General features: G+C 42.1%; 1 protein-coding gene across 6 annotated transcripts in view; it reads left to right on the top strand.

Annotated features, from left to right (window-relative positions):
- Positions 1-17,629, top strand: part of LOC113031548 (zinc finger protein 516) — a 50,218-nt gene extending 32,589 nt beyond the window's left edge. For 4 of the 6 annotated variants that reach the window (XM_026183699.2, XM_026183700.2, XM_026183702.2 and 1 more), the window contains exons 3-5: positions 2,567-3,877; positions 6,913-7,017; positions 13,055-17,629. In XM_026183699.2, the coding sequence (XP_026039484.2) occupies positions 2,567-3,877; positions 6,913-7,017; positions 13,055-13,251 (1,613 nt within the window). In that variant the 3' untranslated portion in view covers positions 13,252-17,629. Of the gene's footprint in view, positions 1-2,566; positions 3,878-6,912; positions 7,018-9,602; positions 9,882-9,967; positions 10,039-13,054 lie in introns of those variants that run through there. The other 2 variants (XM_080307837.1, XM_080307838.1) reach the window with 2 other exon arrangements.
- The last annotated feature ends 8,553 nt before the right edge of the window (positions 17,630-26,182 follow it).

The raw sequence follows: 26,182 nt of genomic DNA, 5'->3' as shown, positions 1-26,182 counted from the left end.
TTCACCTCCACAACCAATAAACACTGCTAAGCAAAGGGGGGAAAAAAAGGAGAAGAAGAAGAAAGGACACCCATAATCATGGGTTAAAAATGCTAAAGGAGGAATTCCTGCGTTACAGCTCTCTGCTGTTTATCTTTCAAACTTCAGATTTCTGTCTGCACAGCTACGGGACGGCGGATAGCATAGAATTGTTGTGATTGTTTCTTTTCCTCCCTGCTAGTACAGAAATGCAAAAATAGCTGCAGCATTTCTTCAGGCCTGATCGAGCTGTGCGCTATTTCAGGTCTTCCTGTCTCAGGAAACTCCCCTCACCTCCCTCCTGCTTATATGTGTGTGAATATGATTTTTTTTTCCTCTCTCTGATTTGTGTCTTAGCCATGAACACATGTTTGCTTGCTTCCCTTAACACACTGGTATTGTTTATTATATAATAACAAATTATTAGCTTTACTGGGAACATCAAAAAGTCATTGAAGGCAGGCTCGGACTGTTTTTTTTTTTTTTTTTTTATAGTTGTGCAGCACTGTGAGGAATTCACTCTCTAAAAAGAACAATCTGAGACTGCGCTTGACTGTGTGAGATTGTGTTAGTTATACTAGAAATGCCTAAAATCTCTTTTAAACATTTAAAAAATATTTTTACGTGTGTACAACAGTGATGCAAAATTACAGTTTAGTGTGCACATTGCTTCATCGAGGGAAGGTCAAAGGTAAAATGAAGGTAGCAAACACCGCTGAATCCACCGTTCCAATATCCGAGCAGTGCTATCTAGCTTAGATAACGTCTCTTCATCAGAGATCACTGTCACTGAGGTCAGGTTGGATTTTATACACAGAGGGTGTCAGGATCAGTCTGTTGAAACATTAAATTAACAGTTAGCGATGAAAACGTATTTAGGATTCGGCGATTAACTAATGTGTTTTATTCTCAAGCAGCAAAAGATTTTATTTATCTGGCCATCCATCCTTTTCCTCGTTACCTTTCTTCCTCGTCTGCCTGCTGACTCTTCTAATCTCTAAGGTTACCTCCTGTGACACTTCCACCGTCACTCATCCACTCTCCTTACCACTGAGCCAGCCAAGCAGCCTGATGTTTGAGGGATTGGTTATTTATAGCGTCACTTTCCAGTGAGGGGCCATGCAGGCTGAGAGGACGCTCCTTTCGAGCCACCACACTATTTGTGTTTACTAATACACATATGTTGTGTACTCCACCCTTTATATGATGGCCCCACACCACTGGTTATTAACTGAATAATAAAAGTACTGGTTTGGTAACCAGAAAACATCAGTTGTTCCACTCTAACTGGTAGTCTACCCTGTGCCACGCTTTACCTTTGGCGGGGTCCTGGGCTGTGAGCGCTGGCCAACGTTGCCAACAGGAAGCCAAATGGAAAAACAGATGGCAGATTGCTGGTGCTGTAAAAAAAAAGAGGAGGGATTATGGAGAATACAATAATGTGCTACTTAGAGTATCTGATGTATTTTATCATACATATGAGTCTGCATGTGCGATTACCCTGCCTCTGGCAGTCTTTCATACTGAAAAAGTCTAACTTTAGGATTGTTCTTCCTCACATATATTTTTTTTTATTTAAAACCAAATATTGCTACTCATTCTACATCTATTACTAGTGTTTCCATTCAGTTTGATATCATCGCCTCTGTCAGCGCGCCCCAGGGTGGCTGTGGCTACAATGTAGCTTGCCATCACCAGTGTGTGAATGTGTGCGTGAATGGGTGGATGACTGGATATGTAAAGCGCTTTGGGGTCCTTAGGGACTAGTAAAGCGCTATATAAATACAGACCATTTACCATTTACCATTTTACCATCATTATTAATGATCTCTGTTCCTGTTGAAAATTTGGACACTTAGGGAAATCCAGTCATAACAATCACATTCACTGTTAGAAACCTGTCAACTGCCACCTTGTGGGGAGTTTATAGAATTGCACCTGCATGGCTTAGCAGCATTGGCTCAGTACATTTAACACATGCAATGTAAAGCAGTGCCAGCATAAGAGCGTGCCAGTAAATAAACCAGTTTTACAGCCCTGTAACACTCCTCATTTGTTTATATGTCAATAAGGAGTTTATTGAACTCTATGGCAATGTTCGATGCTATGTTGTAACTATTTCCATCCATATGGACTATAAAACAGCCCAGCAGTTGCCAAGGAAATGTACATCTCTCTGAAATAATATTCAAATATTTATACATAACCTTCACATGAGTTTTGCATGGTCACAGACTATTACTGAAGAAATACCAAATCTTAATGAAATGTTAAAATGTAATTTTGTTTTGTTTTCTGCTATTCTGTATATTCTTGCATTAGTAGATATAATTGTTTTATTTTAGTATGCATAAAATAAAAAGAGAGGTTTTGGAAAGACTGATCAATGCTGCAGCCTGGTGGACATTTACTAAAACTACATCTAGTCGAACCAACATGAATGTGAAAGAAATGATCCCTGGGTTAACTATTAAGTGTATTAAACTATAATCAACATGACATCCTTTGTAGCCACTGACCTTTTTGTTGTTGTTGCTTTTCCCTACAGATGAGAAGCCTTACATCTGCAGCATGTGTGACTTTGTCGCCACAGATTCACAGGCCTATTTAACTCATGTCCGTGTCCAACATCCACCTGCCTCTAAAGATAGATCCAGCACCATTCCCAGTCCCAGCTCGGACAGAGGAACTCCCAGCAGTAATATCAAACTTAAGAAAGCGCTTCTTCATGGAGTAAACAACTCTACATCCCCTCCTGGCTACCGTTCAGCTCAGTCCACTGCACTCGATCCCAGCGTAGCACCTTTGGATCTATGTGTCAGGGCTGAGGGCATCAGGGGTATAGCCTCTTTAGCCTTGGACAAGAAAAGCCTCCCTAGCCACAAGTGCTCCTTCTGCTCTCACTCCACCCGCTACCCCGAGGTGCTCTGGATGCACCAGACTGTGGCTCACCGCATTAATGGCAATAGTTCCAATCTGGCTCCTAAATGGGCTCTTAAAACCAACTCAAAAGGCTCCAAGGACAGTTCGTTATCCTCTAGGAGACGCACAGGACCTCCACCTTTCCTGGAAGGGAAGGAGTGTCAGCCTCTCCCTTCGCTGATGCGCACCCAGCGCACACGGCCTCCAGCGTGCTCTAACGAGGCTCTAAAAAAGAGCAAGCCAGCCAGTTATTCAGCCACACCATCATCATCTTTTGCTCCCTGTGCCTCTTCCTCAAGGGGCCCCTCTTCTAGCTTGGGCACCCAAGCTGGGAGAGTCCCAGCACGGCCAGGCAGCAGCAACATCAGACCCACGGAGGACCACACTCATCAGTCACGCTTCAGACCCAAAGTGGAAGTGTACCCGCGGGGAAGCTCGCTGTCATCCTCCAGCTCCTTGGAGAAGAACACTGGCACCCCTTCACGCCCCTCAGCCCCAACTGCCGGCTCCACTACATCTTCCAGAGCTGACCGCTACTTGTTGCCCCAAGAGGGACTGGGTTTCATGCTGTCTAGCAAACACGGCCTAGCAGAGTACAGTCGAGCTAGGGGCACCCCTCATCAGCAGCTTCCTAATCCTCACAGCCAGGTTCGGGCTAACGCTACGAGGCCCAGCACCATTACCCATAGTTCAACTGCAGGACCCAACTTTGGTGCCTCGCAGGCGAAGGGTGGCGCTTTTCAGAATTCCTCCTGTCCCTCCTCATCCTCTTCTTCATTACCTTCAGAGGCTCGCAGGGAGGTAAAGCAGGAGCCAATTACCGAGACACCAGAGACGCCAAGTGACGTCCTCGGCTTCCTCAAAAACTACAGCCCTCATGAATTTGCTACCATGTACCACCGCTGGGGTGCAGCCAATGCCCTCATGGATCCTACTGGTAGGCATCAATTTATTTATTTTTATGGCTGATTTACTTTTGTTTGTGAAAATTAGCAGTGGCGTAGTCCAAGTTCTGTTTTATTGTGTTTTTATAATGCCAAACATTGGAAAAAAGCTGCACTGCAGAAAGTCCCTCATCATAAGCTCACATCCAAAATGCCCAGAGGGCCTTGGCTTTGCCAAATGTCAGGAGTATGTAGAAGAGTATTTTCCAGTGTCTGAGCAACTTTTTCAGCTGATATGATTAGAAGTGATTAAACCTGACAAGCTATCGAAGAAAAAGACACCAGCAGCCTCAAACATCCAAACTTGTAGAGCAGGCACACATATTTCTCTTTATCTCACACACTTGGCACTCCATCTGGGAGAAAGTGATCGACAGGCAAACACACACAGTCTGATGAGGTTTTTAATAACGATGGGATCCATTAAACGAGCACACACGTGTGCTCGCATGTTTGTGAGGCATAATGAAAGTCTTTATCTGAGGCAGCATGTGTGTCCATATGTGCCTGAAATTTTTAGATGCAAAAGGAACGTGTGTTTGTGTGTGTGTGTAGCCTCTATTTATTTATTTTTTTGTAATCGTGAAAGACGTGAGAGAACCTTTGCTACTCTCAGGTCTGCGAGGCATGCCTACTCTCCAGCTCCACTCTCCCAGAAAGCTGTCACAAACTGTTTAGGTCACGGCTCTGCCTGACGAGAGACTCGCACAGATGCGAATGGAGGGAGGAAAAACAGAGAGAGGGAACAGAAGAGGCAAAGAGAGAGATGAGACAGAATAATTACCCCACCAGCTGCTTTGGAAATGGTCATTACCGAACATCCGTATTATTTGCCCATTTTCAGTTGTGTCTCTGAGGTCAAGTGGGGCTGTGTGGAGCCAGGGGTCAAAGACAACAGCCCCAGAGCAGACGCATGACATCGCTGTCACCCGTCCAGGCGCATATCGTCACGATCTGCCTTAGCCCTTTGAGTCACATGCGATAAAGTGACCTTTTTTGAGCAACTGAGTCTTTCTCCCTTTCTCTCTGTAATATGTGCACGAGTGTGCGCGTGTCTGCTTGTGTTTTCCGTCCAGCTCTGTCTTGTCTTTCATTAGTGCGTCAGTGAGAAGGGCTGGCGGCCCAGAGTAGAAGTAGAGTATCCAGAGGCCAGCAGTCGGGCTGCCAGAGACACTCTCTGTCACCTCTTCCGCATCCCTGTCCTCCTTGTTCCCGCAGCTGCCCCCCCCCACATCCCTCCCTCTCTGCCTACACACATACACAAATGTACCAGAGTTATGGGCACTTCCCAGGTATATGCCAGGCCTTAAGCTTATGGTGTTTATGCGTCCTCAGTGAAAGCACCCCTGAATCTCCGGGCCTCTTTTTTGTCAACGAGAGAGGTCCGAGGCAAGCACGCATGTGTGTTGTCATTAAGTAGACCATCCTTAAATGTCTCTCGTCCTCGTGCTGCCCCTGCATTTACATGCAACGCAGGGGGGAAAAGAAAAATCCGGCACGAGTGACGTGTCTTTGCTGCATAGCTGTCGAAATTATGAACACAGAGCGGGTTTTATGGTGAATTCCTGCTCTTTTTAACCACTTTTTAGTATGCATTCCATCTGGTTTACAAAGCACAGGCGGGCTTCTTGTCCCCTTAACAATTAATTTCCCGGTGGCGTTTTTCTTATACTGCCTCGTTATAGCTTTAGAGCTCTCATTAGATGTGGCGAGATAAAAGTTGATTGATTTTCCCGCGCTTTCCTTTTGTTGTAAATCAATTTTAAAGTAAAATCCATGTAGCGTTAAAGGCGTCGGTGAGTTCTCTGTTTAATTTTGTTTACCTAAAAGTTTCGCAGATTCTTCTCGCAGGATGTGTGCTAAAGTACCATAGTGAACTTTGTGATTTGTGACGTCAAAGTTAATCGGTTCTTTTCCGGCAGTATAAAATTTACAAGTTCGTCCTGTTGACCCGCATTAAGCTGGCATGGGAAATTGATGGTTTTTGTCTAAATGTTTAGTTATTGAAAATAACTGCGTAAAAGCAGGACGTAACAAAAAGGCTGAAGCCAGGGAGTGTCCGTTTAGTCATGTGCCATCAAGGAAAACTGACTTACGAGCTTTGAGCGTGTGTTATCAACAAGTTGATTTCTTTTCGCGTTTTAAGGACATGAACATGTAAAGGTGAGCGGTGCATGTAATGTCGCAGTTGTTGCATTATTATGTGTGTGTCTAAATGATGCCAGTGTGTGCCACAGCCCGTGCTTCACTTTCCTCCCTTGGCCCAAGCGCGCATATATACAACTCTTATAACTCATACACATGCCAACACACACATGCGCACACACACACATACCTGACATGTGACACACGGGCAGCGGAGCGGGCACATCACAGCCGGGGCGTTTTAATTGCCTGTAATTTATGCGGTGTGTGTGCACGCTTTGTGTGTCTGGCTGTCAGCCTCTGAGATGATGCTGTGTGACAGCTGCAGTCCAGCCCCTGGAGCTAGCCGCTCATAATGAAACATTAGACATACTAATGATGCCTGCGCGAGTCCACTACTGATGCTACCTACCTCCACCGCTCCAGCCAGGCTCTGCGCTTTATGTACACCCACTCACTTTCTGCCTGAATCCGACCTTTACGTCTTTAGACAAGCTGTGGAAAAACTGCCACGTGAAAATGTCTTCCTGTTTGAAATAATATGACTCTGATGTTCACTCTTGACCCATTTTATTAAAAGAAAAATCCTAAATGTAAAGCCTATGCAAACTCAGAGTATTCTTTGTCCCCTAATAGTCCATTTTCTTACACACACACACACACACACACACACACACACACACACACACACACACACACACACACATATATAATATAAATTGGTGTTGTTGTTGTTTTATCTCTGTTCTAAGAATCAAAAGTTCAAATTCACTGCATTTGGCCTCCTCTAAATCCAGAATGGCTTGCAGTGGTTTTGACCTCTGGAATTTGCAGAGCCACCATTTAATCCTGTGTTTCCTCCCTCACGTGTTTGTGTGCGCAGGGATGCTGAGGTCTCTCATGCGGCAGGGACAGTATTTCTGCAATGAGTGTGGGAAGAGTTTCAGCCAACCCAGCCACCTGCGAACTCATATGAGATCCCATACAGGTAAATACAGCCATTACGCACTGGGGAAAAAAAAAAAAAAAACCCCAAACAGAAGCAAGTACATATTTGTCACACACGTGCTGGATCTAATGTAGAAGTGTCTAAGCCTTGGGTTAAAATCGTCTTCACTCTCACTTTTTTGAGGTGGATTTCACAACCTTTGTTTGTCACAAAAAAATTTAAACAATGAAAAAAAAAAAATCTAACAAATGCACATTTGACTGTGACAAAATGTAAGGCCACTCATATGAACTAAGTATAGTGAAATCCTGTGACTGCAGTAGGGCTGCAAATGTGCTAATTGATAGTAAAAATGACAGATTAGATGCTTATTTGCACCAGTATTGACACCAACGCGGCCATCTTCGCCTCCTCAAATTGACACAACTTCACTAGTGTTTGGAATAATTGGCATTCACAATGCTAAACAACAGTGAAGCTCTCATTTTAACAACACTGAAGTACTAAAACATTTATAATAAATATTAATCTGGCCAGAGCACACCTTAACGTTACCTATTAGCAATAACCCAACAGCAGCATTAGCCGTCTGTTGGGTTCTCGTTAAGGCAGCGGCTGGGGCCTATGGCTGATGATAAAATGATAATATTAATGTGTGAGTTAGGCAAAAAATGTTATCACTCCTGCCTGTCTGTAATATTAGTAGATAGTGACAGGATAACACAATTATTTGTGTCTAAAAAGTCTTAAAATCCCAGACTGAAGCTAATAAAGTTCTGCCAGAAACTACAGAGAAGCAGTGACAGCCTACAGTACCAAATTTATGTGATTAGCAGTGGTTCCAAAACATATTGTCTTTTTTTTTTTTGTGCTTTTTTGCATTACAGTCTTAAAATATTCATCACAGATACACACCATTTTGTTTCTGTAGTTTTCTATGTCAGTACTGAGTGTCAAAATCTAGTATCGTGACAACCCTGGACTGCAGCAAGCAAAATATACAATACATTATTCTGCTGAATGTTTGTCACATTACGACATGAGCACCATTTTTTTTTTATACACAAGTAAACAGAAAATGTGATTGTTTTCTCTAAAATAAAAAAACCAAGCTTATAACAAATGTAATATCATTTAAACCACTGAGCACAGTTAGAAATATTAATTCTTTTTAAGATATCAAATAAAGCTCTGGATCTCCAAACCCTAAACCAAAGATTATTGTTTGAAAAGTTCTCTGCTATGACTTTCTAAAGTTATACAGAGCAACTCAAAGAGGATAAATGGTGTAGTAGTCAAGGTGCAAAAACATCAGTCACAGAAACCATTAAATTACCCAAAATGCAAAAGATATGAAATAAGGGGGGGAAACAAGGGAAGGAAGTCCAGAGCTCTACTTTAACATGTACAACTTTATTTAGCTACTTGCTATTCCTGCAGTATTAGATGTTCCCAGTTTCTAGTTTCTCTCACCAGTCACTCATTCCTGTACCACCTGTGCGCACACAGATCTATCCACCCAGCAACGCCGACATGAGATATAGAGGATATATGCACAGGGATTCACATTCTCAACAATATTTCATCATCAGGCTCCCTGTACGTCCGCTCCGTCCTGGCATTCTGCAAATAAATCAAAACAGATCTTTTTGTTCAGTTGAGTGTGACAACCGGTCTGTGAGTCCTTCCCCGCCCTGGGCTGGGCAGCTGTCTCTATTTTTTAAACTGAAACATGATTTGCTCCGGATACTGACCTGTGACAAATTGTATACATTATTAATTACATGTCAATTAGAGAGATGGAATTGTGCATTCTAATGAAGCAGAACAGCATTTGTCCACGCCAGCCTTACGAATCCATTTGCATGCATCCCAGTGCCATTCACTAAACAGCTTGATTCAGACACTCCGGCTCTTCCTCTACTTTCACTTATTCCCTCTGCTTTTCATTCCCCTCCTTTCTTTCCCTTTCATTTCCTTTCCTAGATCCTTTGTCTTCTTTCTCACTTCAGTTATTTTCCTTTTTGTCTCCACATCTTGTCACCTTTGCGGTCTTTTTATCTCCTCCGTCTGTCTCATTTTGCCTTTCTCCCTATCCCTGCTTTTCCTTTATCCATAGACTCCCCCACTCTCCTCCCCCCTCTTTGATTTCTGGTTCTTTTCTTCCCTTTTCTCTCTTGTTTCTTCCTCACATTCTTTCCCTCTCCTCCTTCTCCCTTCCTCTCTTTCTTTTTAATTTTCACTTTTATTTTTTGTCCTCGCATACTCTCTTCTCCTTGGCTGCCTGATTTCCTGCCTCCTCCTCCTCCTCTTCTTCTTCTCCTTTCCCTCTCCTGTCCTGTCATGTCCATCAGCCGGGCCAGCGGTGATCACAGTAGACAGTGAGATAAGTAGCTTCTTTATAGAGAGTGTGAATGATATGTGGCACAGCCAGTGATTCTAAGTGACAGAGGCCAAATGGTAAGTGATGCAGAGCTCAGCTTCCCTCCAAGCTCTATTGTAAACACACACACACACACACACACACACACACACACACACACACACACACACACACACACAGATGCCCATGCACAGGCTCTGTAAACACTCACAGGGGCTGTAATTAATGTTGTCACCGACAGTTGTCTTCAGCATGGACGTGCACACGCACAGAAAAGGCCAGCCACCCCGAGGCCTCTATTAACATGCGTCATATTAAATCACCGACTCGCCTCCACCAGATTCCATCACCATCATCACCACCACCATCGTCGTCGTCGTCATCATCATCATCATCATCATCACCACCATCATCACTGCCAGCTCCCCTCTATTAACAAGGGTGCTGGTGTCAAAATGCTTTTTGTTTGCGTGGTGGTAGACCAAAAAAAAAAAAAAAATGCTTGTGTGGATCTGGTAGAGCGTTTAACCAAATCCTCCCTCCCCCTTCCTTCCTCCTCCTCTTCCTCTCCCCCCCACCCACCCAATCCTCCTTCTCCCCCCACAGTTGGGTTTGATTTTAACGGACTCCACAGAGGTACTGACGCTCACACCACCGCTTCTGAAGCTCCCAAACAAGTATGTGGCACAATGGCTAATCACTGGGCTCGCTCATCGCTCCCGCATGTTTCTTAATGTTACTGTCTCACCTCTGCATGTGTGTGTCTGTGTCAGTCACTCAGCTTCCTAGCCTTTGTGTGTGTGTGTGTGTGTTTGTTTTTGGTTTTTTTTGTTCATGTTTAACATTCACATGTGGCGCCCTCTGCACACGGCATTAACACCTGGCATTCTCACATGCTGCTGGATCACACCTCACGTAAGAGTGTGTATTCACAGTTGTCTCATTGACGAGCTTCACTTTTGCTTTGAAAACAATGAGGTTTGCTCAATTGCACTAAAAGGCTGGGATACTTCAAACTAACGCCTGATTTAGATGTCTATGGGAAAACTACGCCGTAACCTGATGTGCATTTACCGAGAAATGTAACTACACATGAGATCGGAAGAGCCCGCAATGACTGAATGATGTGGAACTGCATAGGGTTAAAAAGGATTTCCAGTTACATTGTAAGTTACAACGTAGATTCCCCCGCAGCTATCTAAATCAGGCAGAAGCATTATTGGTTAAAGAACAGCGCATGCTTTTTACTTGTCATGAGATGCATTTTTCCCCCCCACATTGTCATTACAAATATCACATCCCCCTTTTTCCTCATCACACTGGAAAGGATGTGCAGGCTCTGATCTGACACATTCAGACATATACAGTTAAATCTGCATCCATGTGTAGAGGGTGAATAGCTCTGCCTGGCATTTTGGCTAACCGTACCCATACTTTGACACTTCTTTCACCTAAAATATTGAATTTAGGTGTTTTGATGTATGCATTTGAACTCAAAGGGCAGTTGCTGCTTTGCTGCAGTGCCAGACGGGCTTTGGGATTTGCAGTTTATCGGAATTTCACTGTACATTCGACACATTCACATGGGCTCATCAGCATGTTGCAATTGCAAAATGACAGCATGTAGATTCTAATGTACAAAATTGCTTCATTTGCTACAATTCAAACTTTATAAATCTTCAAGCAGCTACAATTCAGGAAAATGATCATTCCTAGCAATATCTGTTAGCAGGTATTTTGAGCATAAACGAATTTCCAGCACTAAAAGCCATCTGTTATCATGTCAGCAGATGTAACTTTACTGCTTTTATTCATCCTGATATCTTAACTGACACTGTAAACTAACTGATGCTGTTAACTGGAGTTAACAGCGGTAACATGGCAGTTTTTGCCGAGAGACTAAGAGGTTGAGATCATACGCATGGCAAGAGGACAGCAAAAAGCTTGGGTTTGCATAGAAATAATAAATCTTAAATGCCAATATACTCAACTATTCAAAGACTGTATATAAAAATGCGATAATGCCTTAATCATGCATTTCTGTTAATGGCCAGCAGAGGGCAACTCTTGTGGTTGCAAAAAAGTAGTGAAATTGTATAAAACTCAGTGAGAAAATGTCCATATTTCTGACTTGTTTTATGATTCCAGTTAGTCTTTTTCTGAAGACTCAACAGTCTGAATTGCTAGTTTCACGACTTATTTAATAAATTTTATTTATTTACTTTTTTTTAAAGTTTATTTTTAATAAATAAAAAAACAATAAAGCGGGGAATGCATCTGCAGTACCAGTCAAAGCCACTCATTGCTTCTTGTATCGGGTCTCAAAAATCACTTCAAAAAGGCAGTCCACAAACCACTGGGCAACATCACAGTATCTCCTACTTTCACCGTTCACATACAGTGTACTATAACATCTTTGTTTATGAGCAGGTGTAAATACAACAAGAACGAAGAGGATTGTGTGGAAATGAAACTGAACACAAGTAATTAACAAACTTTAAAAATTGCAGAAACGATGAGTAAGGATTGGGGTCAGTGGGAACATTGGGCTAAAGCTACTCTGCTTTGACATTCGGAGAGACCCGGGCTGTACACGCGGCACCTCCATCATAATTAATCAAGCACGCCCATGTGAACTCAGATTTAACACACACTGTGAGTGATGGGAGCGGACGCTGCAGAGGGGTCCAATTAAATGTAGTGTTGACGCTGCTTTACGGTGCCGATAACCTTTAGTATAATGTAGTGCACCGGTCCTGTCAGTGATGTTTTCCCTCGCAGGACGGTGTCACGGAGGTTTTCGCTTCCCCCACACGTCTCACCCTCACCATCTTTGCAGCTGTTTTTGGGGGTTTTGAAGGGGGGGGGTTCGGTGTGATTAATTATACTTTTTTGTTTTTTATCTCTCTCGCTTTCTGTCTTACACCAGCCCCCCACTCCCCCCTTCCTTTTCTCACCGTTGCGTTTCTGATGATGTATGATAACAGCTATATTTCCCTGTTTCTTCTTCTGGGAGAAGGGGTGCGGGAGGGGCACGGGGAGTCATTTGTTTTCCCGCTTTGATATTCTTCCATTTATCAAAATGATAATTAGGTGCAATTAAATGGCACGCTCATTTGTTTTGCTCAGGTGTGCGTTGCTTATTTTTATTTATTTTTGTTTTTTCAGAGGTGTCTGTGCCATTGTAGGTCATTCTAATTAGAAGCGAGAGTATAGGGTGCGCACAGAGTGTGTTTGAGAGGGGGTGTGTTTGTGTAGGGGGCCGCTGGGTGGCCCAGGTGATTGAGAGAAACGTATGGAGACAAAAGTGGGACTCTTTGGACAGGGGGATGTGTGGCACTCTTCTCCAGATGGCAGGAAAGGGCGAGGAACAGTTACTCCATCTGGGTCAGGATAGAGAACTTTTTAAGTGAAAATAGATTTAAAAATAAATAAATAAATATGAAGGCTTCACTTAACCTACAGAGTGTTGCTGTACTTCTAGCTGGATTCCACCATGTGTCTTTGCTTATGTTTGCTTGTGTTCTCTGGCCTCCTCCCCTTCTTTTTCCATTCCCACTGCAGCAAGCCTCATCTATGCTTTGCATCATTTTTGTCTCGTATATTTAAACATCCCTGTCCTCTCTAAATTCTGTGTACGGTGTCACCTCTGGCCGCCATATGACCTTTCAACTTTGTGTGTGTGTTCCTCAGGGGAAAGGCCATTCTGTTGCCAACTCTGCCCATACCGAGCCTCTCAGAAAGGGAACTTAAAGACACATGTCCAGAGTGTCCACCATATGCCTTTTGATAACAGCCAGTACCAAGACAGGAGGAGCTTGTTACTGAGCCAGGGGGAGCGAGGAGGACCGGCTGCCAAACACCCACCAAACCCACAACAGCAACAGTAAACACCTTCAGCTGATCTGATCACAACCTGGACCAGCTTCTTACACAATCCCAAAGCCCTGTCACCGTTCCTGAAATTCACAGATCTAGACACAAGAACCTACGACTAACAGTTCACTTTTTGAGCCTTTCCTCTTCACCGTCACCCTTTAATGATGTAGAATTTTCTACATTGAAGGTTATTGTAGTTTTTTTGTTGTTGTTTTTTTTACTGTAAAAAAGCGTGTTCAAGTTGTGCTAGAAAATTTCAAAATCACAAAGACGGCCCGGAGCAGAAAAAGTCTTTTTAATAGAAATGACACCTGATGGAAATCTGCTTTAAGAAGCTGCGTGGGTCAGGTGTGCACACCTCTCACCATAGAAGAAGTGAAGAGTGAAATGCAAAGTTTCTCTTTGGCAGGGAGGCTGGACTCACCAACATTCAGTCTTTTGCTTCATTGGGTCTTCTTTATCACGAAGGTTGGCTTGTGACCTTTAAATGATTTCTGATCATGGGAGCCCTGAAAATTCGATGAGTTGCCTCTTGCTGCCATTTTTGGAGGTACCAACAAGTAAAGTTGCTGCCAGCTGCTTTACAGGAGAAGGAAAGTAAATGAGGAGAGAAACTGAACTCAGATGCAACTGCTGGCATTGTGATCGAGGACTGTGGCATTGCATGGCTGCTGTAGATGCCCCCACAAACCTTTTTTTTTTTTTTAAATTGTTTATTTTTTTTGTTCTTTTAAGCTTTATTGTACGTGAGATTTTGTGCATTTCTCAGGACACTGACCATCAACACACAGCAAGAGAAGAAAGAAGCTCTACGGTTCATCGACAACCAGCTGGCACATAGCAAGTTTGTCTCCTGTGGGCTCTGACTCAGAAGACTTGCCTCTTTCTGTCAGCGTGTGTGTGTGCGCGTGTGTGTGTGTGTGTGTGTGTGCGCACGCTTGTTTAGGTGTGCTAAACTCACTCCCCTTCAGTCGACAGTGTAATGGTGCGAGTGCGGTGACCATTCTAGAGCTTGTGATTAGAAAGAGAGGGAAAGATGGAGAGAGGTAGGATAAGAAAGGGACAAAAAAGAGAGGGAACAGTAATGGAGATGTATGCTCATGAAAAAGGCAATATAAATGAGCATACCATTTTTTATGGCCCTTCAATTATTGTCCATTTAAAAGGAAGGGACTGAGTGGAGTTTTCCTCAGTAACTCGTTCATATTAGAGTGTCACCATCTCAGACTATTTGGGCTTTAAATGAGGCGGACTCCACTAAAGCAGGAAGAAAGTGGCAGGAAGAAGTCGGCTCCAGATTGCAAAGAAAAATACGGTGCTGATCATGTTAGGGGGAAGAGATGCGTCCTAAGATTTTTCCATTGCTAAAGAGCAGTTCTGAACGTTTGACCGCGCTGTCTCTTAAAAATTTCATGATGTCATCTTATGCTGGATTTAGAAAGCATAAATCTTTTGCCTTACATAAACGGTAATGGCTGAACCTTTATGCTGTCTGTTTTCTGGAATCCACCATGATGCTTTGATTTTTAAAAAATAAATGCATCTTGTGCCCAACAACTCGGCATGAGCACGTCACCGGCAACAAACAGTCATACAGAAAAATGACACAAAATTACCGGCCGCCTGTCGATTGAACGTTTTCGATTGAATGATAGTCTTTTGCTTAATGAGTCAACTTCAGTTTTTTAAATATATTTTTTGAGAGGAAATGGTTTGAGTTGCAAGACTGATAAAGGATGTTATGGAAGTAACATAGGTAACGATGGGCTACATTACACAAAAATGCAAAACTGCGATAAGGAGCCTTGTAAATAGCTCATGCACTAAGCATGTTGGTATTAACACTGCAGCCAGGAAGTAGGAGAATATTTGGCCCCTAATTCCAGCTTTTACCCTCTTGTTGATTCAGAACCCATAGGCAGGCTGAATACCATCTAAGGGCCCCATTATAGCCGTCAAGCGGCATCTGACGAACGCAGAGTTGACGCCAAATTGACATCGCATCCACTGTAGCAAGCCTTCGTTCCTGCCCGTATGCGCCTCCAAGTTTCTGAAACCTGGAATGTTGTGCAGCTGCCGCCGCACCTGGATTGGAGACAGCATCCTGTTGGATTTTACCGCTGTTTTAACGATATGTCGGCACAGAAGATCAGAGATTATACAGACAGATTTTGCAAATGTCTGAAAGGATAAGACTTAAAAATAAACAAAACAAAAACAGCTATTTCTTTGCATCTGATTTTGACATCACCTCCTATTTGTGCTGTAGTTGAGCTACTGGCTGACACCTATTATTCAGCGGGTACATGCACTGTAACAGCAAGCGACCAACTTGACGTCTATGATGGGGCCTTAATAACCGAAGAAAGCAGCAGTGCAAGTGCATTCTTTTTTTTTTCCCTTTGCAAAGTAGTGTGACCGTTTTTAAACTTGTTCAAATGTTCAAAGTCACGACTGGGCCTGCCGTTCCTTCCTGTCCCCAGTCTTCGTACTAAGTCCCCGGCCATTCTTAGTGGACAGACGTGACCGTGATGTTAATCTTCTCGTGTTAGGATTTAAAGCTGTGCCTTTAATGGTTTTATTTTAAAGATAAAGTGGGCACATAATGAAACGTATCCACCATCCTGTGTAACAGTGTGTTTATTGGACCGACAATGCAGAGCTGATTAGGTTACCAGAACATTTAAGCAGAGCCTATCCCCTGGGCTGTCAGTCTGATTCTTTGAATGGTGATATGACGCTTTGCATTCGAGGGGGTCAGAGAAAGAGTAGGCAGAGGTGAGGAGGTCAGCCTATCAGAGAGTTCATGAGTAAATACACAAGGTGGAGACACTGAATTGTAGAGCTGTCACAGCCTTAACACAGGTGTGTGTGTGTGTGTGTGTGTGTGTGTGTGTGTGTGTGTGTGTGTGTGTGTGTGTGAGAGAGTGTGAGAGAGTGTGTGCGCGTGCATTTCAAACCTCTTTATACTGTATTAGAGGTTGACTAAACTTCCCGTGTACTACAGCCTCCGTCTCGATGCTTTCTATATTATCCTACCTCCTGTAATGAAAGCATGCTAACATTTATTGGCTGATGTCAAGCAGGGCTGTTTGTTTTACTTGTCCTTCACCCTTAAAATAGCCCCCAGGATTGAATACGCCATGCCCAGCATGTAGGGGAAGAGGAGAAGTAAAGCGAAGCAGCTCAAGACTCTGAAGAAGAGTAAAGCAGTCGGTTTCTCTGATTCAAAATTCACACCAGTTGTAGATGACGGAGCTTACAGAGTACTGTATTTTCCATCTATTTTGAGACCTCAGTAGTTTTTACGCAAATGTGTGATGAAACAGTTGTTATGCCATTGGGTTGTTTAGTTATGCATACAATATCGTGTGCTTGAATCGGACTAATAATGCACAAACGTGTATGTTGAAGGTGTGGTTAGTGAAAATACTTGAAATGGATTCTCTAGCCTTTGAGGTAGGGTAGTACTAATACCAATGTTGTACAGAAGTCCCTTTAAGATAAATTCCTCAGCTATGAATTTGTACTCCGAAGTGTGACTTAGAAAAACTATGAAGCAGGAGTAAGTGTAATATAAAGTGTATATCTCTAATCTCTTAAACTCTTACCAAACCCTTTATATACAGCGGTAGAAACCAAATGGCATTACTAGTGCACTTAGACTAGGTTAGTGCTTTAACCATTCTTATTTTGTCCAGTTCTAGCTAAGGTTTCTTTGAGAATGTCTTTTTAACGGTGCCGGCTAACACTTTTCTTTTCATTTCTATTTTGGGGCTTTTATTTTGTTAGAATGATTCTATAGATATGAATGCAAAATGATTTGTTCTGTGACTGCTGTGTGGTACAGCTTTTTAGCTACGTTTCCTCAAGGGAGGTTTGATAATGCTAGGCGCAGCAGTGCTTATTTTTTCATAAAGATGTAAAAGTGTGTTTTTAGTCTATTTGCTAAACTGTAGGATTTGTTGAGTAGCTAGTCATGGTTTGCCCTCCCAGAGGGGCTGGCAGGTGTTTCTTTTTTCTCTTTGGTTGGGTTTGTTTTACATGCCTCTTAAGTTGTATTATTTGTGTCCGTATTCATATTTCTTTTTTTTAATTTGTTATGAACTCGATGATTAATTTACCTTAGAAGACATTATTATTCCAGATGTATTTGGTTGATATCTGTATTTATTATCACTTCAAAACAGGATAAGAGGACAGAAGCAGACAGGAGTGTTTGTTTTAATTCGATTTTTCCGGGTTGTTTTTATACTGTGTAGTTTTCAAGCCAGCAAGCCGATGTGAAAGCTCTACCTCGTCTGAGCCATTCTCAGTTCTGTTATACTTTTGTACATCATTTCAAAAAGATGTAATGTCATGTCCACAATAAAGACACACAAAATGACACCTGTTGGCACCGTTTTATCTTTTCTTCACTTTTTTGTTTTAAATTTACCTCAGCCAGCGTGACTGAGCGAGTCCAAGTTTAGATGAAAAAGCTTCACACGTTCACAATTTTTAAGATTTCATTTTTCTCAGTTACTTACGCCGCCTGTGTGTGAATGTCACCTAGAACCGTGCAGCCCGTTGTCTTTGAATACTGACGGTAACATTTTGTGTTTGTTCATTTTCCATCACACGAATTATTCTCATCACGATCACTCCTGTCACTGTCAGCTATCGACTAGAATTTTACCATGTTGTCAACAGTGACGCAGCATCACGATGTACATCATGATGCGGTGAAGAACAGCTTGCTGCCATAAATTGCTTTTCCACAGGCTAAACAGTCAGATGAGAATCAGAGGGGATATGTAGACTCAGAACATTAAGATCTTTCAGCTCGACAGTTGCGCTAATCTCAACGACACACCTATTCGCTTGTTTAGTGATCGTATATCAGCCCTGTGTCTGGGTGTCAAACCTGAGGTCTGGTTGCACAAGACTCCAATCTGATCCACCAGACGGCTTTGGAAAATATGAATGAGGACATAAATTTTATACTTTTAACTTTATTTTTGTAGGTTTTGCAGCTTTTCTTTCTAATAAAGACCTCCCTGATAGTAATAAGTAATAGATAAACAATTAATTAATTGAATAACATAAATTTTTCACTATCTACTGTAGATATTTATCAGTTTTATAGTGTGCAAAAAAGAAAAAACACATATTTTCTGTCAATCAATGCATTTTTTTCCATGTTACTTGCACTTCTTTTTCTCGTGTTTGAAAATGTAAAGTTAAACTTCTTTACACTAATGGAAAGAGGAGTTTTACTGGTCCGGTCCACATCAAAGTGGGCTATATATGGCCTACAGTCACTGGTCTACAGCGTTGTTTGAAGCCATTGCAATACTTTCGTCTTATTTTATTTATTAGAAACAAGTCGCCCCCGGTATCTTCGGCTTTTTGTTCACACAACTCGTGTTCCTCACAAGTTTTTGAAGCCTTACAGTGCACACTATAGCCCAGGGGTTCATTATGTCCCGGACGCCAAATATTTGAAGGCTTTAGAAAAGAATAGCTGACTTTCAGTGTAGATGTTGAGCTTAGGGACAGAATATTTTTTTCATAGCGCGTAATCTGAAACACACAGCAACATATTCGTGACTAACCTCGTGTTGTGGATGTTCTCATCTCAGACGTTCCATCTGCTGAAGTTTCCTCCATTTATCGAGTCTTTTTCCTGCAATAGGCCTCTGCCCATCGGACATGCTCAACATGAACTTTACTTCCTCACCCTCATCCTATGTCTCCCCTGTGCTAAAGGGTTTCTATTAGCCTAAATATAGCTCTGTAGTTTCCCACAAGTTAGCACGTCATATGCCACTTAGCCCCACTTCACTAATCCTCCAAATATTGCTGTTATTTAGTTTTCCTTGTCCAAAATTACAAAGAGGTTTACATTTATATTTTTACAAAATACTTCAGTCAGACTTCAGTATATCATTGTTAGGTGGAAACTAGGAAGATAATGTCTAACTTCACCAAACCTTGTCAATCATGGATATTTAAAATCCATGACTGTATTTTAAAAATGTCCACACGGGTCATGTAAACTGAAAGAATGTGGACCGTTTTATAACTCACAGTGGTGCCCTAGTGTTTGTTTGCTTTTAGGAACCTGAGGAGCGTTTGGACCGAGTAATGGCTAATGACATGACAGGCAGATAAAGTTTGAAGACTGCATCCTGCAGGGCTCTTTGATGCTGTTGCATGATGTGTGCTGATCATTTATAGAACAGATGCTACAAAATGAGGCTTACACTGTATCAATCAAGTGACTACACTGGCTGTTTATGTGCAAGCATCAATTCTATATGTAAAATTAGACCAGCCTTCTGGTTTTTTTTTTAAAAATATATTTTACATGAGGTGTGTGTTAATTTTACACAGAATCTTTTCATGACGTGTTTATATATTTTCAGTCACCCGTACTTTTCTCATTTCAGAAAACGACTCCAGCATTTCTTTTGCCAACACCAGATGGTGGTTGTTTAATAACTGCATATAGTTTACTGCAGATGTAAATGTTTAGTTGCCTGGGTTACATGAAAATTTAGCATTTACAGGTAGCAAAGTGGTGTGGTGCTGGTTAGCACCACCACATCACAGCAAGAAGATCCTTGGTTCAAATCTGTGGTTTCAATCACTTTGGAAAACTGGAAGATAATGGATATATATATATATAAATATATAAATATATATATAAATAACACGTATGCATAACTAGTGTTCAGAATAAAAGCCTTTACAACCTGGCACCAATTTAACTGGTCTGATGAATAGCTGGGTCTAATTAATCTGGATTATGTTGCTGCTTCATCATGATGTAGATGCTCCTTCAGCTGTAATTGCACCATGACGACACATGTGACATAACTGTAGACATCCTTACTCATGCTGTTTAATGTCATACGTGATAAAATCTCCAAATTTGCTACAGAAGTTTGAATAAAACTCTTGTGCTGCTCGACTACGAATAAAGTCCAGTTTCTCTAACAGACCTATTTTGTTTCTGATTGAGCTCTGCATACGACTCCATTGCCTGCAGAAGAAAGTGAACGTGCCCATGCGTCGTGAAGATCAGGTGAAAACAGATCAGACCTGAGCCACCCTGCAAGCTGTTCCCTTTCATATCATATGACACGTTTGATGGATCGGGACTTTGATGTTCGTCTGGGCCCAGTTTCCACCTTGATGTCCATGTGTGGCCTTGCAGTTGAAGTCGAGCTGCCAAGCAACGGTGATGAGAAACCCGCACCCTTCAACTACGAAGGACCACCTAGGGATTGTTGCTACTTTGCCAGTCTCTTTCATGTTCGGAGTCTATGCGCGCCATCTGTCTGCCGGTTTGAGTGACGGCTGAATGACGGGTTCCCTCTGAGAACATGGCACATAACGTTAATGCCAAGCAGGCCCGCGGGCTGAGAAAAGACTGCAGCTGCCCGTCACTCTTCACAACCTCATCAGTCACAGCGAAGGCAGACATGACGGCCCCGAGCTCCCTGAAAAACCTGTTCGCTGACATCTCTTCTTTCTGTCACACAGCAGAGAGAAGCTGACTGACTGAATGACTGACTGAGGTGGAAAATACGCCAAACGTCAGGCTGAGTCAGACTTGATGGATAGGATAGGTGTTTTGATGAGAACAGTATAATGTGCTTCTTTATATCACATCTTTACGTGTCATAAAGGAAAAATGTTGTTCAGTTTCAAAGTCTTTGCTTTTACACAGGTATAAACACAGGGGTACGTACAGATTTCAATCTTTTTTTTCTTTAAATGCATGTTTATGCATTTATACGTCAGTTTTTAGCTGATATTATGTGCTTATTTCAGTTATTTTAGGTTGAAGGTGTTTCACAAGATGAGAAGTCGAGCCAAAAGTAAGTGGCGCCCCACGTAACACCTGAGGAATTGGTAAGCCTTGAAAATGATGTTGCTTTGGTTTGTCAAAGGAAACCTCTTTCACCAGCACCTCTTCAATCCTGTATGTATGGCAATTTTTGTTACTAGAAGAAGAAAAGTAGTGCAAATTTGGGTAATAATCTGAATCTTAAATGGGATCAGTATTGCTGATGCCGTGTTGGGACTAACGCGTTATTAAGTAACGCGTTACAGTAACTACGTTATTATTGTGGTAACGAGCACGGTAACTAGTTATTATGCCAAAATCAGGAACGCGTTACTCGTTACTGGGATTTAGATAGGGTCGTTACTCGTTACTTCGTGTGGTGGCTATCACGGAGCTTCCACAGATTCAGTAACATTAGCAAGTGGTGGAGGCAGCAGGTGGATGAAGGAAAAGGGACGCAGAAGGAAAAGAGACCCGAGGCGGCCGTCGGTCCAAGTGTGAACTGAACTTCAGGTAAGAAGTTATGACCTGCAGTCTCTCTGGGTCAGATATGAACCAAGTTTAGGTGGAGTTTATTTTCGTTATTCTGACTTTTTCCGTACTGCGTGCTAGCTAGCATGACGGAGTTTCTACACAGCTGGGTGGGTGCTATGAAGTTAATGATGTTGAACCTTATTTTGTTCATAAGTTATTAGAGTTTCCAACCGTCCCGTCTGGTATTCAGAGAAAATATTACGCGTTTCTTATTGAGGTGAAAAGGAACAGTTTGTCCCGTAATTCAGCTACAATGAAAAAGGCACAAAGCTGGAGTTATTCTGTGTCTTTGCTGCACAGCTGCCTCTTCTTCTCTCATCCTCTTACCCTCCCTCTCCCGTTTCTACTTCAATCATGAAACTGATCAATGATCAGCTGATCGGCTCTCTTGTTTGTTTATCGCCCACTTTGCGCCGAAAGAGGAAACCAGCGGATGTCGCGCTAAACAACAGCAGTACGTTTGATCAGCTGTTGTTAGAATTTATTTAATATTAATTTCTAGTATCAGCTGATGTTTGCTGGAGCCACAGCTGTAAAAAAAAAGCTGCTGGTCATGATATGGTTTGGTTATCTGGTGAGAGGGAAACATGAAGATGAAACCAGGAGATGTCCTTACTGAAGCATCAGAGCTGAACAGGTGATGGAGAAACAGGTTTACCTTTTAGGTGACATGAATGAGTTGAAGGGAAGTTATGAACTGTTTCTGAGAGACAAATAACCCCAGGATCCTTTTCTAAGTAGCTGACAGCTGGTAACTGTGCAGGTGCGGATCTAGCAAAGTGTGGCCAAGGGGGCAGGTAGGGCATTAACAGGGAATGGGGGGCACAAAGAAATACTTTTCTTTCTTATTCTCATTTAAAATGTCTAGCTTTTAAAAAATAATTATCTGAATCTTACAACAAACGATTGATAGATTGATGCATATATACCATCAGAACAGTGTACATCACTGTCACAACAGCGTTTGTTTTCATTCAAAGGCTTTATGATTTTTCCTATAATGGTGGGCCAGTTTCTAGTCAAAATGCCCGGGCCAATTTTCTTTCCCAGTCCAGCTCTGTATGCAGCTCATCTGCAGTCTGGTGTTACCTACATCTTCCTATTCAGAAGGCAGAATTTCTGAGTTCTGAGTACAATCGAAAGCACCACGACTGCAGTTTTTGTGTTGGATGTAAAAGGCGCACATGACTCTGTGACGTAGGCTAGAATCATGGCAGCAGTCAATGACGGTCCAGGCGTGGGATTTCTCTCGTGGAAATATGCACGTTATCATATCCTTTCTATTGGTAGGTGGCACAGTGCACTTGTGGCAAGTAAGCAAGCTAGAAGACTGGCAAAGTTATGGAAGAAACACATTAACAAGAGAATTCTGAGTAAAACCAAAGTTACTTTCCCCAGTAACTAGTTACTTTGAAAGTAACGAGTAACTTGAAGTAACTGAGTTACTTTTGAGAGAAGTAACTAGTAATGTAACTAAGTTACTATTTTAAAGTAACTTACCCAACACTGCTGATGTAGGTAAGTTCAGTGTGTCATGGCTTGTGAGATGAATCATCAATTTCCAAATTCTAAACATCTTTTAATGACCACAAAATCACAATAATCAGCTGGCACAACAAAACACAGCTTTCAGCTTTTCATGTATTTTGAAAGTCAGAAGCATTATAAACCTGTGTATCTAGACATCATCTTTCTTTTCTTTTTTTAACAGGGAATGACTACTTCACTGGGTCTAGTCTTTAGTTTTCATGTATACCGTATTTTTCAGACTATAAGGTGTACTTAAAATCCTTTAATTTTCTCAGAAATTGACAGTGCGCCTTATAATCCGGTGCACCTTATGTTTGAATTCTGGTTGTGCTTAATGACCTCGAACCAATTTTATCTGGTACGCAGCGCTCAAAAATCTGTCAAAAAATGTTTTAGTATGACTTTGGTAAGCTACAAAGCCGCACCGCTTGAGGGATAGACTATGAGCACCTAAGCATATGCTACTTCCGGTGGGGAAACGCCTGTAGAGTGCTTCGCTCCTTGTTTACGGTCGGGTTTTCCAAAACAAGTCAGCCAAATGGATGAATCAAGTGGCGATTTACATTTCTCAAGATGTCTTGGGCATTTACCGAATATATCTGTAGGTGATGTTCGTCGATGTGTCGATATTTTTTCCACCACGCCTCAGAGCAAAAGGGAGAAAGGATTCAAATTTTATATTTCTTAGTGTTTGTATACAGCGGTCCCTCGTTTATCGCGGATGTTATGTTCTAAAAATAGCCAGCGATAGGTGAAATCCGCGAAGTAGCCAACTTTATTTCCTACAATTATTATAGATGTTTTAAGACTGTAACGCCCTTCACTACACTCTTAATACACTTTTCTCAGACAGGCACAAACATTTTCACACTTTTCTCTCTTGTTTAAACACTCTCAAAGTTCAAACCAAGTCCAGTATTATAGAATGAAACCAAAGATCAAACTCCAGAACATGGGAATAGAGCAGCTGCGAGATAATTCAACATCAATGAATCATTAATGAATCAATGAATCAGCGATCGATGTAGTGATTCTGTACTGTACAGGAGAGACGGCACGGAGGAGATCGACAGTGGTCTGCAGCCGATCAGGACGCAGGACACAATGCGATGTCAAAAAAAAAAAAAGCATGCAAAATTGCACTAAAAAAAATCTGTGAAACAGCGCAGCCGCGAAAGGTGAGCCGCGTTATAACGCGATCTTTACGTTTTGGTGCTTTGACTGCAAAATAAAGCTACCGGAAATGTACAACCCTACATCCGGTCTTAAAACAGGAAGTTAGCATTTTCATGTTCTGACTGAGGGATTTCTGAAAAAATTAAAACATACAGCTCTGCTCTCACTTCTAACATAAATGAAGACAGAAAACTAAACAGCAGTGAGTTTTGTAGGGTTAAGTTGGACTAGCTGGTATATAATGATGTGCTATGTGATTCATAGCGACACAGCTATGTTAGCATAAGATAAACACAGTAAGGGTGTCCAAATTCTTGGCTGCATCCTCCCGAGGACCCGGCCTTTGCGGTCTACGTGGGCTGGGTCCTCAAGAGGCCGGGTAGGCTGCAAGTGAGCGGCTGTGAAATTGGACGATCTAGCCTTCAGATTCGCGTCACCGCTGTCTTGGTGGAGTTTAATAAACTGCCGTCTGCTCCTTGCTATCTAAAATATAACAGGACACTGGCGTAAATTCTTGGTCATGTCAAACTGCTGTTTAATCAGTCTTCCGTTTGACGTTTATTCAGCTGTGTGAAAACCTTAAAACTTTAATGTCAGCCAAACTGAAACGCCAAACAATAACATTTTAAGATATCTAAGTGACCTATATTTATCATGTTTAACCTGAGTAGCAAAAGACCGCAGGGGTTTAAAAACGATGTACCAGGAGTTTGCCGTTCTCAGTGGCTCTAGCGAGCCTTGAACCCTGGCTAGCTATCGAGCTGGTGGGTAACAGACGTCTCCGAAAACATCAAAAAAAAATTGGCGAATATGTGATGTCTTGATAAACCGTGCAGATATTTAAAGTTTACACAGCTACATTCTTGCCTGAAAATATGTTAAAGGTTTATTTTGTGACCCAGAAAGAGTAATAAGAGTAATATTAAAACTTAGTGGCGGCCGCCATTGTTAGAAAGTGGAATTGGCTGGGCCGCCCTATGAATTCTGGGATATGGTGGGCCACGAAGGATACACCTGACCCATCCTTCTAATCGGGAGAAAAGCTAACCCAGCTGCTGACTGCAGCCTATTGTTTACTGTAAAGAAATGAGTGTTTCCAATAACACTGTTAAATGAATAAGAATATTGAACTAGTGCCTTCAGAGGATCCATTTTTCAAGGTGGTCAGGGATTATTTAAGCCTGATATGTTTTATTGTGCATTAAAAAAAAAATCATTGCTTAGGCTACTGCACATTGCTAATTAAACAGCCAAACCTGTTTTTGCCTTAATTCATCATGATGACGTAAAGGTTTATTACACAGTGTACTGGCTTTTATTGTCTTGATAAGATCTGTCCACAGACAGAAAGACAAATGGACAACACCTCCAAAAGTACTCAAAAGCTTCTTTGTGGTAATTTCTGTGTTTCAAACACCACATTTTGTTATGATGGCGCACACACACGTAGACATGTACACTAACAGGCTTACAAGGTGAAAAAAATCTAAGCTTCATTGCTGTGGCTGATAAATATTTCATGTTCGTAGATGAGATGATGTCCCACAGATGTGGGGAAGTACAGATATATACAAAACATAACATGTCGACATGCTTTGAGGCTCGTGGACTAATGCCCTTTACTGAGTACTCATGGGTCAGTCCTAACTCGGTGATCAGTTTTGAGATCTAATTTTAATTTGCACAATCCCAGCTCCTTTCAGTCACTACAGTTCTGTGACTTTATCTTGGACGTTTGCACTACTTTAGCACTGAAAATCTGTGCATGCATACCAAAGTACGTACAACTGTCTCCAAGGTGGTGACTGCTACAGTAGGCCTCATGAGGACTCTGCATACACATTCCACACACAATGCACTTT

Source organism: Astatotilapia calliptera, chromosome 11 (genome assembly GCF_964374335.1).
Source record: "Astatotilapia calliptera chromosome 11, fAstCal68.1, whole genome shotgun sequence".
Taxonomy (NCBI): Eukaryota; Metazoa; Chordata; class Actinopteri; order Cichliformes; family Cichlidae; genus Astatotilapia; species Astatotilapia calliptera.
Note: the sequence above shows the minus strand (reverse complement) of the source record. Positions and strands in the feature narration are given on the sequence as shown.